The sequence below is a fragment of the Castor canadensis genome, chromosome 8 (genome assembly GCF_047511655.1).
Source record: "Castor canadensis chromosome 8, mCasCan1.hap1v2, whole genome shotgun sequence".
Lineage (NCBI taxonomy): Eukaryota > Metazoa > Chordata > Mammalia > Rodentia > Castoridae > Castor > Castor canadensis.
In genome coordinates, this window is record NC_133393.1 from 89,588,640 (window position 1) to 89,605,531 (window position 16,892).

The following is a 16,892-nucleotide window of genomic DNA, read 5'->3' on the forward strand; positions in this document are numbered from 1 at the left end:
GAACAAGATGCCTTCAGCTTCCCTCTACCTTCTGGTCTTGGCCCTCTGCACTAGGAAGGATCCCCATTCTGGTTGTACTGATAAATATGGAAATTCCGTCTTTATTGGCTGTATAAACATCTCTGGTCTGTACATATATTTCATACATCATAGTGCAGAGCCTGAAGGGAGGGCCAAAGGAGACCCCAGCAGCACGACAGCACGTCCACTTTCCCCACAGCCCTGCCCACTCTGTGCAAACCGAGGCCAACAGCTGCTGTTCCCTCTTCCTCCCCTCACTGTTATGGGGAGGGACTCAGGGGTCAAGGGAAGGCTTTCATGGCGGGGGGGAGGGGGAACATCTATGTAAGTGCTAGAATCAAACACTGAAGCGAAACAGGCAACTGGCACAAGCAGCAAGCTGGGATGCTGGGCAGGCAGGGATGGGGGCAGGTAAAGGGAATGAGGGTTACAGCACTCCTCTGGGCTCACCCAGCCGCAGCATGAGCTGTGCCTTAGAGCCTCAGCCTCCATCCTGGGAGCTAGGGCCAGAGGTGCCACAGAGGAATAGTGCATGACAGGGAATGGGGAGCAAAGGCTTCAGTCCTGTGCCACCCCACAGTCCCTCTCTCTTACACACATTCTGAGCATCCTCTGTGTGTGGACATGTATAGGGAGCCAGACGCAGACTCCGAGGTGATGGTGCCTGAGCAGGTGCGATGGGGAGGTGGGGAGGCAGGGAGCTAGTTCTGAAGAGAAAGGATGGAGACCCTAGAGGAATTTTAGGCAGCAGCCAGTGAAAAAAAGAGATGGCCCAAAAGAGGCCCCCTAGCCCAGCCAGGGGGAGACAGCAGCAACTGGCTCACATGATGAGGACAGGGGAAAAAAAAGGAGAATCACAGGGAAATAACATGGTAAATAGGGGACAGGCTACCTCTACTTCACCCTCTGCAAAGCAGCATACCCAAATAGCAGCTAAGACGGGCTCATTCCTCTCCACTTTCATGGGGCCAGTAAGAGAAAAGAGATGTCCAGGTGCCCACTGACCAAAGCAAGGGGGATACTGTTCTTTGGGCCTGTACCTATCCAATTAGAGAATGAGGCCCAGAGACTGATGATAAAGGTGGTGCCAGGTCAGAAAGATGGAGGTTGACCAGGATCTAGGCTGCACCCCCAGAGCCTGTTAGGTAAGAAAACCCTGGGGGAAGCCAGGAATTAGGCACCTGGCCCTGCAAAGGGTGTGCAGAGGGAGAAGGGGCAGGTCTGGAGAAGTCCTAGCCACTCAAGGGATGCAGGTCTACTTTCACTTTCTCCCCACAGCTTAGCATTCCAATGGTAGGGAAGAAGCCTCCGGAAGGCACAACAGCATCTTTCTTCCCAATGATCTTGCCATTCCGGGTGAAGAAAACCTGGCAAAGAAGGTGGGGAGAAGAATGGAGGAGGCTTTGGCCTCTTCTCTGAGGATGGTGGAGTCCCAGCATAGGCTTGAGGAGATACTTGGGGCGATATGAGAAGTGACCACGAGAGGGCGTGCTGAGGCTGGAAACCAGCCTCCCGACCAAAGCCTGGGATCTCCAGTTCTGCTGACCTCAGGACACCCCCAGGGCAGCACTAGACCTTGCTCTTTCCTACCCAGGCTGAGGTGCTATGCCCACTGACAGCCAGCCCACTGGCCCCAGGACCCCAGAACAACCCTTCCTACTCACCACCACCTTCCTGCCCTCATGCTCCTGTTCTATCTCTTCCCCATCTTCCTCCTCTTCCTCTTCCTCCTCGTCCTCTTCCCCTTCCTGGTGCAGGTACATAACATTCCGGACGTTCCGAACAGCCCGTGCAGTCGGGGACAGGATTACTGTGTCACAACTGTCATCACTGTCCCCTAAGAGACAGGAAACCTGAGCTTCTGTGCTCCCTCCAACCCCGTTCCCTGAGCAGCCTGGTTGTTCCCCCACTCTACTCACCTTCGCTGTCCAGAATGTAGTCCCGGGGGAACATTATTCCACAACCCATAATGTCTCCTTTGTAACAGCGTGGCCCAAAGGGGTCCCCCACGCCACTGCCATGGAAGATCTTCCCATCATCTGTTGGAGGGAGGGGGACAGGATACACTTGAAGAAGGAAGCACAACACTAACCCCCAGACTGAAACAAAGATAGGGAGACAGATGTGGTAAGGGGGCATCAGATTTTTTAAAGGGACATAATGTCTATCAGCTCAAGGGAGAACTGGTCAGAAGAAAAGAGAGGGGCCCCTCAGGAGGAATGAACATTCAGGGAAGGAAGCAGTCCAGTCCCCTTCTCAAGAAAGCCCTAAAGGAAATCAAAAAGACCAAAAAGGAAAATGAAGAATCTGCAGATCTGCAGGAAGGGCACAAGGGAGCTAACTCAGAGGCCTGGAATGTCCAGTTTGGGCCCAGTTCTCCCACCCTATCTTGCTCCCCTGGCTTTTAACACTGGAAACAGAGATGAGGAAAAAAACACAAGCAGCCTGGGAAGGGAAAGGGGAGAAGCCACTTAGGAGGGTCTAGGAAAACAGATGATCCTATGCCTCTGCCTCCCCACAATCCCCGTTTCCTGGACAGCCCCCCCATTTACCTGCATGGTAAGCTACAGACCCTCTGCTCCAGCCAGGGTGCCTGTTCTTGGGATAATCCTGCACCAAGAAAAAAAAAAAAATCAATCTGTGATATCACACACAAAAGAGAGGACAGGAAAGAATAGTGTATGAATCTGCTAGCTTTTGGAACAGACCACAAACCAGACATTTATGCACCAGCCTGCAGCCTCTTGCATTCTGCAGGCACTGGGGTGTGGGAAACAGTGAAGTAAGAAGATGCTGCAGGCTGCCCCACTACACTTAGGCCTTGGGGTATGTGGTACAGTCTCAACACTCAACCTTGGTCATTCAGGGTCTGCCCTCTTGCACTGCAGACACAGCTTCCTGGCCCAATCCCAACAACCCCAGCACTGAGCAACTCCACAGGAAAAAACCCAGCACTCATGCCTACCTTCCGAGCCAGCCCCAAGGCAATGTAGCATTTCTCTCCTGGGTCCACAATCTCCACTTCAAAGTAGTGGCTACGGGTGCTCAGCGGGTGCCGGGCTTGGGCCAGCCCTACATCCACAATGCTCTTGCCTTTCCCCAAGTACTCCAGCAGCTGTGGGGTAATAGCAAGGTGGGGATCAGGGGGCAAGCTGACACCACCCCAGAAACCAGGTCAATGCAGTATGAATACCAGTTCCCTAAGTCTGACTAAAACCCCTGAAAATCCTGGAGTCACAATGTGGCCTCAAAGTTCCAGACAGGCATGGAAGAACAGAGATGAGTGGGGCGGTGAAGGCAGCTGCATGAACAAGAGGGCCCCTTGCTAGATGCCTCCCTGCCTTCCTACTGAGCCAAGCTCCCTTCTGTTTCTGGGAGACTGGACAGTAGCACAATGATACAGACAACAGACTGCCAGGAACCCCACTGGGGGTTCCAGGAGGGTCTCAGGCTCAGGCATTCCTTCCCTGAATGAGCCCACTGACCTTCCCTGATGGGAAGGGGAAAGAGAAGTGAAGACTAAGCCTGAAAGTAAGCCAGACAACTTTCTCAGGGGGCTGAAGATGCAAAAGTCAGAAGGGAAGATGCAGAAGTCAAATGCCAACAACAAATATTGAAGAAAGGTTCAGAAGCCAATTCTGCCTGGGATGGGACTGATGTTGATTTCTCAAGGTCTTTGTTTTACTTGGCCTTGAACAGAACTGTTCATCATTAGATCAGGGAGATGCTGAGGGGAAGCCAGAAACCCAGAACCCTTCATTTTGCCTGGGAGGAGGGGAGGTCAAAACAAAGACAGAAGGCAGGTGCTCCTGTTCCCAGCCCCTCGCTGCTCTTTCAGACTGGAGCAGGGGTGTGGATGTTGAAGAGGGGAGATGACTGATGGTTTCTGGGGCTCTTCAGTCCCATAATGGTCCTGCCTAGACATGATGGGGCGGTAACCCCCAATCTGGGAGGATTTATTTATCAGTTGTCATAGTAATAGCGGGGCTATGACTCAATTCCATCCCCTTTTTCCCCACCCTAGCATCACCTGGGATTCCTTAATCCCCTTTTAATTAGCCCAACTGCCCCTCAAGACTTTCTTCTATCCTTCCACCCCTGCAGCCCTGCAAAAATCATGCTCCCTGGGGACTTCTTCTGCTTATCCCTGGCAAAGCTGTGGGACACTGGCCTCCCGTGCCCCCAAGATTCCTGCCTGAACAGGAAAGGAATTATGCCTGCCTGCACCAGCATGGAGACCTGTGTGTGTCTCCAGCAGAGGCTGGTCCTCCCTGTTTATCCCCCTTGAGTGGGAAGAGAGGGACTCCCCCTACTCAGCCCTATACCTCCTAAGCCCCCCTCCACTCCTCTCCAAAGAGGAGTGGGGATGGATCAAGGAAAAACAAGAGGTGCATGGGAGACCACCTAAGTCCACACCCAGGTCCACTCCATCTGTGTTCTGTCCAGAGCAGTTGGTGTGCTCACTCAACCTAGACTCCTCCTCTGCATCTTTCCCCAGCAAGATGGAAAGATTGTGGCTTGGTACACATTACTCCTTTATACCCCACCCATCTAGCAGACCCCAGACCACCCTCTCCACCCACCATTGCAGAACTGGGTGGGGGAACCCACAGCTGCTCTTGACCCACTCTATCCAACTGGCCTCAGTGTAGGAAACAGAGTGTTCTTTAGTTCCATAGCCAAAAAAGGCTGATTCAGGTCCTGATCCTTGGGAAAAACCCGCCCAACTGTTCGCTCAGCCTCAGCCTCAGCCTGCAGAGGGTAGTTCCTGCAGTTTTGTCTAAGGATAGGGTGGGGATGCTTCCTAAGGCTAAGGGGCCAGGAGGACGACCTGCCCTGACATGGGACTCCAACCCACCCCACCCACAGTGCTTAGTGCAATATGCTCTCTTCAAGAGTGGAAGCACCTTCCCCTGAGGGCAGTCACCCAAAGTCATCTGCTTCTTTCCTGTTCTGAGCAAGCAAGCCCTGTAGCTTTCTCCCAGCACTGAGAAGCTAAAGGAGGGAATCAGTCCCATGGCAGAGCCTTGCTTCAGTATAGTACATTCCTCCTTCCTTAGGCTACTGCTGCTGTTAGGATCCTAGACTAGGTTTGGCTCCTAGACTGTGAGTTGCTAAGCTCTTGATTCTGGTCTCTTCATCTGTGCCTCAGTTGACTCTTAATTTGAATGAGAATTCAAAAGACCAAGTTCAAATCCTAACTCCTATTACTTAGAAGCCACTAACCTTGAACAAGTTATATTCATCTCTGTAAGCCTCAATTTCATCAATAGTAGAATTCAAAGGACCAAGTTCAAATCCTAACTCCTATTACTTAGAAGCCACTAACCTTGAACAAGTTATGTTCGTCTCTGTAAGCCTCAATTTCGTCAATAGTAAGTAGGGATGATTCTACTGATATCTCCAAAAAACTAGTGAAAAGACTAAATGAAACGCATGTCAAGGGTATCACATGGAGCCTGACACCCAGTAGGTGATCCATACACATTCTGCCTCCCTTTACATTGGGAAATGGGGGTTACCTTTAAATAGCCAAGATGAAAGACCAAGAATATGGTCTTTCATCTCAGCCCTTACCTCCAACTAGAATGAGCCTTAAGCCAACCAGGAAAGATTACTACTTTCCAATCATTCTACTCCAGGAGTCTGCCCCTCCAACAGTGCCCACTCAATGGGAATGCTCTTCTGCACCTTTTTCTCCCCCAGCTCCGGAGACTGAACCCAGCCAAGGGCCTTGTCCATGCTAAGCACTCTACCATTAAACTACATTCCCAGCCCTTCCTCCTCTGCATCTGCAGTGAAGGTACAGAATTCTTTCTTTGAAGCCCTCAAACCACTCTGCCTGCCCCCACTAATGGACTCAACACCACTGAGTAGAGGCTGCAGATCAGAGTGCAGAGCCTCTGTACCCCACATGCTACCTCACTCCTTTCCTGCAGGCTCCCGCCCTTTCCCCTTACCAGCAAAGACCCTAATCCCTCTTGACAGGAGCTGGGGAAGGCTCACTGCCTAAGGGCACAGAAGTAGCTGAACCAGGAACCAAATACATGTTCCCCCACCAACCAGCTCAGGTCCCAACACAGCCTCCTTCTGGGTTGGGTCTGAGGAGGACTTCTAGGAGGGTGGGCCCTCTTTTACCTCCCTTTGTGTACCAAAGCTGCTGCGGTCGCTAAGGAGTTGTCAGAGGAGCTATGAAAAGTGAACAAAGACCGAATGAGTCTAATCCTCCAACTATAGCCCCCATCCTGCACACATGGCCAAACTCTGCAAGGCCTAGAGGCAGCAGCAATTCTTCAGTACCCTCCGTGCTCTGGAGAGGGAGAACTCTTTAATAAAAAGGAGGGAAAACTGAGGCCACAGAAGACCGGAGTGGGGGGGGTGGAATTCAACTCAAGAAAGAGCCTAAATACAGTCTACATGCAGATACCTGGATCAAACAAACACAACTAAATATTAATAACTGTTGTCTAGGGTGTGGGTAGATATGTGGTCACTGTACTATTTTTCAACTTTTCAGTATGTTGGAAATTTTTTATAATGAAATGTTAGAGAGAAAAAAAGAGTCAAAAATTAAATTTGTTCTTCTTTATGGGAAGAACCATTAAGAAGGCCCTAAAACTGAGAGAAAAGGCTGGGAGCAAAAGAACCCCAAGGCAGTCCAGTTAACTACCTAAAAGGGCCTTGGCTGGAGACACTAGACAGGAGACTGTCAGGGGAGTGGGGATTTAAAGCTAGAAACTGCAGATTCACCTCACGAGGCAGGGGGTGGGAAAAGATGACTGGCCACAGAAGAGTAGGCTTGGATAGAAGGCACAAGCACATGAAGATACTCGTCAGGATACCACAGGTGACATCCCAATGAACCTACCCTAAGCTGAAAATATTGTAAATCAAAAATGAATTTACTACACACAACCAACTGACAATCACAGTTGGGCAACATATTATTGTGATCATGGGGCTCACTGGGAGCTACCGCTTACTGATGCCACCTGGCACCACAAGAGAGTATCATACCACTTATCACTAGCCCAGGAAAAGATGAAAATTCAAAGCATGGTTTCTAATGAATGCACACAGGTTCCCCATCATCATAGTCAGAAAGTGGTAAGTCAAACCTGGCAGTAGTGGCTAGCTACTCAGGAAGCAGAGATCACAAGGATCACAGTTCAAAGCCAGTCCCAGGCAAACAGTTTGGGAGACCCTATCTCAAAAAAACATCACACAAAAGGGTCCAAGCAAGTAAGAGCACCTGCCTGGCAAGTGCAAGGCCCTGAGTTCAAACCCTAATACTGCCAAAAACAAATAAATTATTATTATTATATTATGATTATTAAATAGAAAGAAGCAGCACAGCCAGATGCAGTGCTTATGCCTGTAATCCTAGGTACTGAGAGGTTCAAGGTTCAAGGCCAGCCAAGGCAAAAAGTCCTCAAGACCCCCATCTCAAACAATGGCTGGGCATGGGGGCACACCTGTTATCCTAGCTACACAGGGAAGCACAAATAGGAGGACTGAGGTCCTGATTGGTCCAGGGAATAAAGCAAGATTCTATTTCAAAAATAACCAATGCAGTGCTCACTTAGGCAGCAAACATAATAAAACTGTGAACAATATAGAGATTAGCAAGGTCCCTGTGCAAGGATGTCATGCAAACTCGTGAAGCATTCCATATTAAAAAAAAAAAATAATCAATGCAAAAAGGGCTGACCAGAGTAGCTCAAGTGGTAGAGTATTTGCCTAACAAGCATGAGGCCCTAAGTTCAACCTCTGATATTGCCAAAAAGGAAGAAGCAGTACAGCTTAGCCCAAATGACTTCTACTGAGTCCCTCAAGGCTAACACAAAGGAGGGGAAGGCCAGAGCACAAGTGGGACCTGGAAGCCAAAGGCAATGGAGGAAACTAGTAACTCACCTCCATTTGAAAGATGGGACAGTTGGCAAAACTAGAAGGCACATGTCCCTGAACAAGTTCATGCCCAAGTTTGCCCTAGAGGAGCAAGTGCCCAGGGCATAGTGGTTACACCCTGCCAGCTACCCTAAACTGGGGTGAGGGTCTGAGCGAAGACTCGTAGCTATGTCTAAGAAAGAAAAAATTCATAAATGAGTGGCCTGAGGGCCCTTAGGGGAGGGTGGGGAGGAAGGAAGACTATTTATAAATGTCTACAGGATTCCGCATCAATTAGAAAAGATGCCTGGGAGGAGCTGGGAGCAGAGTGGGGACAGGTCCAGGCAGGGAAAGATGCCAGGAAAAAACTCTTGAGAAGAGGTCAGAGATGAGAGTTGGAACATTGCCCTGGCTCAGTCCCAAGTTCAACTCTGTAGATAATGTCAAAATGATGGTATGAGGGGAAAGAAAAGAAAAAGATGAGAGTCAAGGCGTGGGCATCAGAGACCCTCCAGCTCACAACCACAGCAGCCCTGTGAACCCCAGGGCCAGAAGAGATGCAGCGCATGAGAAGCAGCAGAAGGGTGCACTTTCTATCGTTTTCCCTGAGCTTGACTTACCACAAAGGGGAGGCCATGGCTCATAATTCACTCCTACTTCCTACTGCTTCTGTTTTGCTATCACAAGCTGATTTGAAAACAGCCTGGGTTGGGGTAAGAAGGCCAGAAGGTGGAGGAAAAGGCCAGGCCAGGAGCAAGGGGGACAGCAGAAGGACAATTCAAAGTGGGAGGCCCAAGCAGCCCACAAGAGGTCAGAACCAGACCCTTGATTCAGAAAAGAGGCACAGGAGGACTTCCCTCTCTCAAGGCCCATGTGCTTCCCAAGAAAACTCAAAAGAATCTCTGCCTCTTCATCTGCCTTTCTCATCCTCTTTAAAATTGGGCTGGAGGAATGGCTCAAGAGGATATCTGCCTAGCAAGTATGAAGCACTGAGTTTAACCCCCAGTACCACCAAAGCAAAAAAAAAAAAAAAAAAATCCTCATCCTCTATAAAATGTAGGGGATTCTGGGTGCTAGTGGCTCACACCTGTAATCCTACCTTACTTGAGAGGCTGAGATTGGGAGGATCACAGTTCAAGGCCAGCCCAGGCAAATCGTTCATGAGACCCACATCTCCAAAATAACCAGAGTAAAAGGGACTGAAGGTCTGGTTCAAGCAATAGAATCCCTGCTTTGCAAGCACAAAGCCTTGTGTTCAAACCCTAGTCCCACCCAAAAAAAAAAAAAAAATGTAGGGGGGTTAGAAAAGATTGACATTGAAGTTTTCTCAAGAAAGATTTCCAAGAACTTTCTCCTACCTGTGTGGGGTAGGTGCCCATACCTGCCCTTTTCCCCACTGGCCTTATGAATAGACAGCCTGGGCCAGCTAACCTGGATGGAGCCAGAAGGGGAGTGTAGGGAATCCACCTCCAAATCAGCCTCCAGCCCCTCAAGGGCAAGCAGTCAGGGCAGCTGAAGGCAGCAGACACTGAAGGAACTGAAACAGGTGAAGAAGAGCTTCTACTCCTTCCAGGAGTCAAAAACTAACCTGAGTTCTCACATGAAAGGAAAGGGAAGAAAGGGAACCCATGATAAAGAGAAGCCACATCTGGACTCCAAGAATTGTGTCAAGGCCAGGGGCTCTCCTGCCAAAACTCTCATCTCCAAAGGCCCATAAAAGACACTGTCCTGGGTGCAGTGGTTTGTGCCTGTACTCCCAGTCACGCAAGAGCCTCAGGCAGAAGGATCAAGAATTCAAAGCCAATCCAGGCACGGGTGGCTCACACCTGTAATCCTAATTATTCAGGAAGCAGCTATCAAGAGGATTACAGTTCAAAGCCAACCTGAGGCAAATAGTCTGGGAGACCCTATCTTGAAAAAATCCAATAAAAAATAGGCTGGTGGAGTGACTCAAATGATAGAGCACTGCCTAGCAAGCTTGAGGCCCTGAGTTCAAATCCCAGTACTGTAAAAAAATTAAAAAGACACTATCCTTGCTCCCCATTCTGAGGAATTCAGACATGCTCATGTGCCCACAGGTGTTCTGCCAGCTCTCTCTGCCCTGACCCTACCATACTACTGTCCCTTACTTACAGTCCCGCAGACTCTGACATCATGTAGCCGGCCCCATTCATCCTCGTAACTGTCCACCATCATGATGCTATCGTCCTCACGGCCCAGTTCAGCGTTGAGGTGCAGTCGTACCTCCTCACCCAGAGAGTGCATGCCAACTGCTGGGAACAGCCCATCTGGGGACATGGGCATGATAGTAGAGCCCACCTGCAGTGGAGGGAGGGAGGAACAAAGGGAGGGAGCTGCCATGTGGCTCACTTAAATCTCACAAGGGCACTATTACTATGATGCAACCAATAATTACCACAGCCACACTGACAGATTAGAGAAAATAGAAGTACAGAAAAGTTTAAAAATTTGCTAAGTACTCCTGGCCAATGCTCTAGCAAGGTATTCACAGAGCTAGAAGGTAAAGCCAAGTCTCTGGACTTGCTACCAAATTTGTGTGCACAGTGTGGCGGGGCAATGCTGAAGCGCAGCTGCTGAGGGAGGGGACTTCTCCACCCAGGCCTGAGAGACAATGTTTCAGGAAGGAGCTGAGAAAAGGGACAGAGATGAGTGTATCTCTCTTCTATTTGCTCTTGTCCCATCTCTTTACCACTTCTAGTCTGTCTCTGAAGAGGAAAGGGAAGGGACACATTCCCAAAAGTATTCAAGTCAAAAGCTCATAGAGGCCCTTCAGCTTATGCAGTCATGCCACAATCTCCTCTCCCCCTTCCTTTCTGTCTGCTCAAAACTTTTCCCCAAATCACCCCACTCTACCCTCACAATTTCTGCTCATCCTTCACTGGCTACACTAACGCACCATTTTAGACCTATTACCTGGGTTATGTCCCAGCTACCCTAAGCAGGGAAGGTGTCTTCTACACACAGAGGACTTGAAGTACATCTGAGGCTAAACAGAGCAGACTGGAACTAAGTGTGGGTCCCTGAGCAAGTCCCAGCCAAAAGACTCTTCCTAGTTGTTCCCATAAATCCTAGGGCAGCTTTAAGCCACCTGAACCCTCCCAGGATTTCCCACTCACCCGCTTCCCATTTTTTGTGAAGAAGATCTGGGCAGTCTGCACATCAAAGGACACAGGCTCAATGCCACAGCCAATTCGGTCCCCGGAGTTGCACTTTGACCCAAACTGGCGGCCTTTGGCTCGGCCATTGTATAGCCTGTGAAAAGCGGCACAGATACAGGACCACCTGCCTCCACTCCTCCCCAGCACCCTCCCAGCTGCTCCAGTCATTCGGATGGCATCCATCATCCTGTTGTGAGTGTCAAATCTCTCCCCAGTTCTGCACACCTGCAAGGGTAGCCACCAGTCCACCTCCTATCCTGATCAGAAGAATTTATGAAAATACCCAAAGACAGGGTTAGGAATGAGGAAAGCCATGTGGAAGTAGCTTCTCCTTCCTACCTATGATTCCCAGTTCCATAGGAAAGAGGTCAGATTTCACAGGGGGCCACTCACTTGCCATCATCAGCATGGTAGGCTACAGAGTCAGGCAACCAGCCAGGCTGGTGATCCAAGCTATAGTACTGAGGGACCAGCCCCACAGCAATGGTGCCTCGGACGCCACTGTCCACAATAGACACCTGGAAGGAAGAGAGCAGGACACAGTTAGGAGGGATGAGAAATGGAATGAACTGCTAGGGGTTGGGAGGGGCAGGGCAGGGAGAAGAGCTAGTGATCAAACGGAGTTTCAGCTCAGAGAAAAAAGACATGAAAGATGAAAGATAGGACACTGAGAGGGAGAACAAGGGAGAGTGGAGGTCTACTTTACTACAATTACTTTGGCAATTATTCCGGAGCTTTAGAAAGTTAGTAGACAGAACAGATCCTGGGCTTGGGTTAAGGGGGTAGGTACACATGTGTCAAAGTCTGGGATATGGGTCAAAGTCCACCTAAGTGGTGAGAGGGGATCTGGAGAGTAGAAGGGACAGGGTAACAGGACTCTAGGGCACCTATCTCTAAGATCAGGAGCCATGCTATCCTGTACCCTTTTCCCAATCAACAGAGCAGCTCCAGTGGAAAATTAAAAGGACCAGGTCATGAATCTGGCAAAGGAGCTCCCTAGAGCTTAATGCTTCACCTCTAATCTCACCTTCTGCTCTGCCCACCCACTGCTTAATCACCTCAAAATAATTGCTGTCCTTGGTCAGGGGTCGAGAAGCCACGTAGCAGCCAACTTCACCAGAATTTCCATGGTAACTGAAGGAGGAATGAGGGGGGGAGTTCCATTAGCAGCTCAACCCAGGAACTGGTAGGAGGGCCTCAGCATTCCCAACTCCCACCCTGTGAGGGCCAGCACAGTAGAAAACCCATCAGGTCACACTTCAGGACATCTGTATATGTAACACAAGATACTTAAGGTCACCTATGCCTCCCACTATCTCCAGCCAGGTCCAACCCACACTTGAGCAGTGCAATCCTGGTTTCTTCATCTCCAGGGGAAAGAAATGTAGAACCTCCATTAGCTGCCTATCAGAACCCTATCTAACCTCAATCACTCATACTGCAACTTCAGCCCTCAGCTTTGGCTCTGTCTTCTGTGGAGCTGGGAAATAACTGGTCTCTTTCTTCTGTACCAAAACCCTTGGAAAACTGAAGTCCCACTCCTAAGCTTTCTTGCCTCAAGGCTAAATAACCCTACTTCCTTCTTCCTTCAGTGACAACTTTGTGAGAGAGTTAGTCTCAGGAAGGAGTCAGGGAAGGGGTTTAAGACAGAAAAGAAACAGAAAAACACACAGAAATCAAACGTTTGGATAGAGGTGGTGGGCAGGATGCACTACAGAGCTGTCTTTCCCCAAACAGGCCTTTGAAAGGACCACTCTCCACCAAGCCCAGACCCTAAGATGTGGGCAGAAGGAGACTCAGATTCCCCACAGACCTACTGAGTCTTCTCAAAAAAGAACTCAATTCCAGCAGCCTCCTATATCTTAAATGGTCACTTCTAATGCCCAAATAGGACAGGCCCTTGCTGGATCTCTTCCTTGTAAAACCAAAACAGAGTGACCCATGCTGGCATGGTGGTGTACGCCTGTAATTCCAGCACTCAGGAAACTGAGGCAGGAGGATCATGAGTTCAGGCCAGCCTGGGCTACATACTGAGAACCCTTCATTAAAAAAAAAAAATTATAAAATAGAGTGATCCAGAGACAGAGGGAGAAGGGAGTGCAGGGTCAAGTAGCACACACTGCTTCACTCAGAAAGGACTCCCAGTCAAGAACACCCAGTACAGTACAGACACCCATCCTCTGAGAAAGCCCCCTTTCACCTCTAAGATCTGGAACAGAAAGGAAAACATGGAACCATTCCTCTAAACTCACCTCAAAGTGTCTCCATCTACAAGGATGTGTTTGAACCTCTCCTGATATCGGAAAGCCCGTACCTCTCGAATCTCCCTGATCCGCCTGCGCCAATTCAGAAACCGATAGTGCAGGTTGAGGTCATCCATCTTGTTCATGAGAACAAACCTTCGAGGGGAGAAGGGACTAAGAAGGAAGCAAGGCCCTAAGCAGAGAACCTCAGCCTGCTTCAACCCTGACAGTGGACAGGGCACCAGAGTTGAGGCCAGCTGCCCAGACCAACACCAATATTCCCATCACCATCCTTGCATGAAACATTTACTTGGCTCCTACTGTATGTACTGTCTTAGGTGCTAGGGATAAAGCTATGAACAAGATGTCTGGGATTTCTGTTCTCACAGGGTTTCCATTCCAGTGGGCCAGAGGCAGCATGACAGATAATAACCACACATGACAATTTGACCCTGTGAAGGAAAAAACATGGTGATGTGACAAAGAATGGGGTAGAAGGGAAGAGAATGGATAGAGTCTGTTTCTCTGAAGAGATGACATGTGAGCTGAAAAGAAGCCAGGCACATGACAGCCCAAGAAAGGTCATTCCAGATAGAGGGGAGAGTCAAAGCCCAGATCCTTGGGTGGAAGGGTGCAGGCACGGCAGAGAAAGAGAGAAGGCCAGGGAAACTGGTGTACTTGGGAACGCACCTGATAATGAGTAAGAAAAGGGAGTATTTACCGCTTGGGAATGTGAATGAGTAAGAAAAGGTAAGAGAAAGATCAAGATCCTACAGACCACGGTAAGGAGTTTGGATTTTACTCCAAATGTGATGGGAAACTTCTGGGGAGTTTTAAGCAGGAAATAATATGATCTTAAATCATATCTTTCTCCTCCTTCCAAGTTTGTAAGATCTTAAAGCTCATTTAGGCTGCAGATTGCTGCAGCCCCTCAGTGGACAGATGGCATTCGTCAAAATGGTGCAGTGAAGGGGAGGAGTGGGAGGACCTGGGTATTTAAACAACCTGTAGTGCCAACATATGAATGAATGAATAAATTTTTCCTAGGAGCCAAACGTGAGAAAAGGGTGAAGTACTCTTCTTTTCCCATTCCCCAGGCCCTGGAAGAGTGCCTTGCACACAGTAGGTGCTTATTACACCAAGGCCAGGCTGCGTTCCATCCCAATGAGCGAACGATGTCTTCTGCAGTAACTACAACCCACCACATAGCTCGGGGGGGAGAAGACACCTGTAGGGTAGCCCTGGGATTCCCAAGGGCTCAACCTCAGGTAGATGCTGGGGCCCAAGACCTAAGGGAATCTGATTGCCCAGAAAGCACCTGGAAGTGACAGCCGCACTGGCCCCGCCTCCGCCCCGGGCACGGCCTGGTCACTCAGACTCGGGGGCAACCGGACCCTAGCCTGTCAGTGTGACCACGCCGGGTCTCCCCAAGGCCCTGCACTAGGGGAGGGTGCGCCTAAGGAGGAGGACCCGTGACCAGAGCGCAAGACCCTGCCCCTGACCCGGAGCTCCCGCCCAGGACCCCCGCCTCGAGCTTCGGGGAGACCCGAGGCCTCCGGGACCCCGCCCCCGATCTCCGCCTACCGGGGCCGCCGAGTCCTCCTCATCCATAGGCCTCTCAGCTCCGCACACAAGCTTTTCGGCCGCCGCCACCACACACATCCGGGTCCCCGCCCTTCCTACGCTCCTTAAGGCCCGCCCCTCTCCACTGATCCCGGCCAATTTACATCGATCTCTGACGACGGGCTCCTATATCAGCCAATAGCAAGACGCAGGCAGGGTGTGGGGCGCGGCCCGGTGAGCCGGGTACCTAGCGCTGGGCAGTGTCTGATATAAACCAGGGTGACGGGAGGTTGAGGAGGCTACGTGGCGGCGCAGACGTCGCTGTGGGTTCCCTGGGCGCCCGGGAGGCGGTCAAGGGGCGGCTCCTGCGCTGGGCGGGACCCGGCGGGTCAGGTTGCCGCGCCCTCACAACCATTGCATCTTCTGAGCACTTATTCTGTGCCAGACGTGATGCTAAGAGCTTTGCAGGAATGTCCTTTTAATCCACTCAACACCCTTGTGAAATAAATCTTATGATCTCCTTTTTATGCACGAGGAGCCAGAGACCGGCCTCCATAGCTGGTGCACTTAACTGTTACCATGTGTTTTATTCTCTCCCTAGCTCCATTTCAAGTCACGTTCGTTCATTCTGAGGACACTCCACAGCAGGAGGAAAGAACTTCAGATGCAAAAGGCACAACGGCATGAAACCCAGTGCTTTTCGGGAACAGAGCGGCTTGGTAGAACTAAAGGAAAGTTAGGTGGGGTCAGAACGTGAAGAAAGGAAGGATACTAACATTTATCTAGCACCTACTAAAGGGTGTTAATTGCCTTCGTGGGGAATTTGGATCTTTGGATGAAGACTTCTTCGATTTCCTCCCATCACCGAATCGCTCCCCCATCCCCCCATAGAAAGCTTTCCCCTTCTCTTTAACACCTAACTCATTTATAACGTTATTGCAGTCTTGTATTTTAGAGTCAATTGTATATGTAGATCTGCCTCTGCTCCTTCAGACCTCACTCCCATCCCATTCTTATCCGAACATAGTATTCTATAGTGTTGAATGAAAGGAAAACCATGGTCTTACAGTGTAAACGTCAACAGTGGCCACTTGGCCTAATGGAAATGGGTGATGGAAATAAGCGTAGATGGGGAATAGAGAAATCTGAATTAGAGCCCCAGTTCTATGTGACTGAAAGTTCAGAGTCTTGGTGTTCTCACCCATAAGTAAGAATTATTGAGGCCTTGGGCCACTCCACCAGCCCTTTTTTGTGAAGGGTATTTTAGAGATAGGGTCTTGCAAACTATTTGCCAGGCTGGCTTTGAACCACGCTCCTCCTGATCTCTGCCTCCTGAGTAGCTAGGATTACAGTTGTGAGCCACCAGTGCCTGGCTATATCAATAGTTTATTCCCTTTTATTATTTTTTTTAATAGGAAACACTTCATGAATTTTGAAAAGAGAACACTTGCATGTCATCCTCATGCAGGAGCCATGCTAATCCTCCTAGCTCCTTTCTTGGCCCTGCTGGATTACACATTCTTGAATAGCTATCCTCACCAACTGACCTCCAGCTCCTGATTCTCTTCCACTCCTCTTCCTTCCTGACTTATGAAAATACTTCAAGCCTCAGCTCAGTTCTTTCCAAAGGCACCCATAGAGGGGCTGGTCTGGGCAGCTGCCAGGGTGATAACCATCCCACACCCGTGTCCTTTAATAAACTAGCTAGTTAGCAAAAGCCTGAGATGGAAAAATAGAGCAGAAGAAAATGTTTCCAGAGTGTTGTTGGATGGTTGGTGAGTCCATTTGAGACTTCCTCATCTTCACATTCCAGATATGGGACTGTTCCTTTTGGTGAATGCTCCTTACATTAGCATTCTCAGGACCTAATTGGTAATTTGTGTTTGACCTCCACATGTATTTAATTAAGCAGCTTTATTTACTTATTTAATTTTTTTTTTTTTGGCAGCACTGGGGTTTGAATTCAGAGCCTCATACCTGATAGGCAGGCACTCTTACC

At 49.6% G+C, this 16,892-nt stretch overlaps 1 protein-coding gene and 1 non-coding gene across 4 annotated transcripts; one reads left to right on the plus strand and one right to left on the minus strand.

The window, feature by feature from the left end:
- Positions 1-72: 72 nt before the first annotated feature.
- Positions 73-15,175, minus strand: Spryd3 (SPRY domain containing 3). 3 transcript variants are annotated; one of them, XM_020160248.2, is made up of 11 exons: positions 14,915-15,160; positions 13,340-13,486; positions 12,146-12,221; positions 11,481-11,605; positions 11,046-11,181; positions 10,042-10,227; positions 2,987-3,136; positions 2,574-2,631; positions 1,941-2,060; positions 1,686-1,858; positions 73-1,388 (listed from the first exon to the last, which is right to left on the minus strand). In XM_020160248.2, the coding sequence occupies exons 1-11, from the start codon at positions 14,935-14,937 to the stop codon at positions 1,254-1,256; spliced, it is 1,329 nt and encodes a 442-aa protein (XP_020015837.1). In that variant the 5' UTR covers positions 14,938-15,160; the 3' UTR covers positions 73-1,253. The 3 variants fall into 3 exon arrangements, with proteins under 3 accessions (XP_020015837.1, XP_073939554.1, XP_073939555.1); XM_074083453.1 differs by having other exon boundaries at positions 13,340-13,504; positions 14,915-14,984; XM_074083454.1 differs by lacking the exon at positions 1,686-1,858 and having other exon boundaries at positions 13,340-13,504; positions 14,915-15,175.
- On the plus strand, positions 7,596-7,700 carry LOC141410537 (U6 spliceosomal RNA). The gene has a single exon (XR_012435388.1). It is a non-coding gene; the product is annotated as a U6 spliceosomal RNA (small nuclear RNA).
- Positions 15,176-16,892: the final 1,717 nt, after the last annotated feature.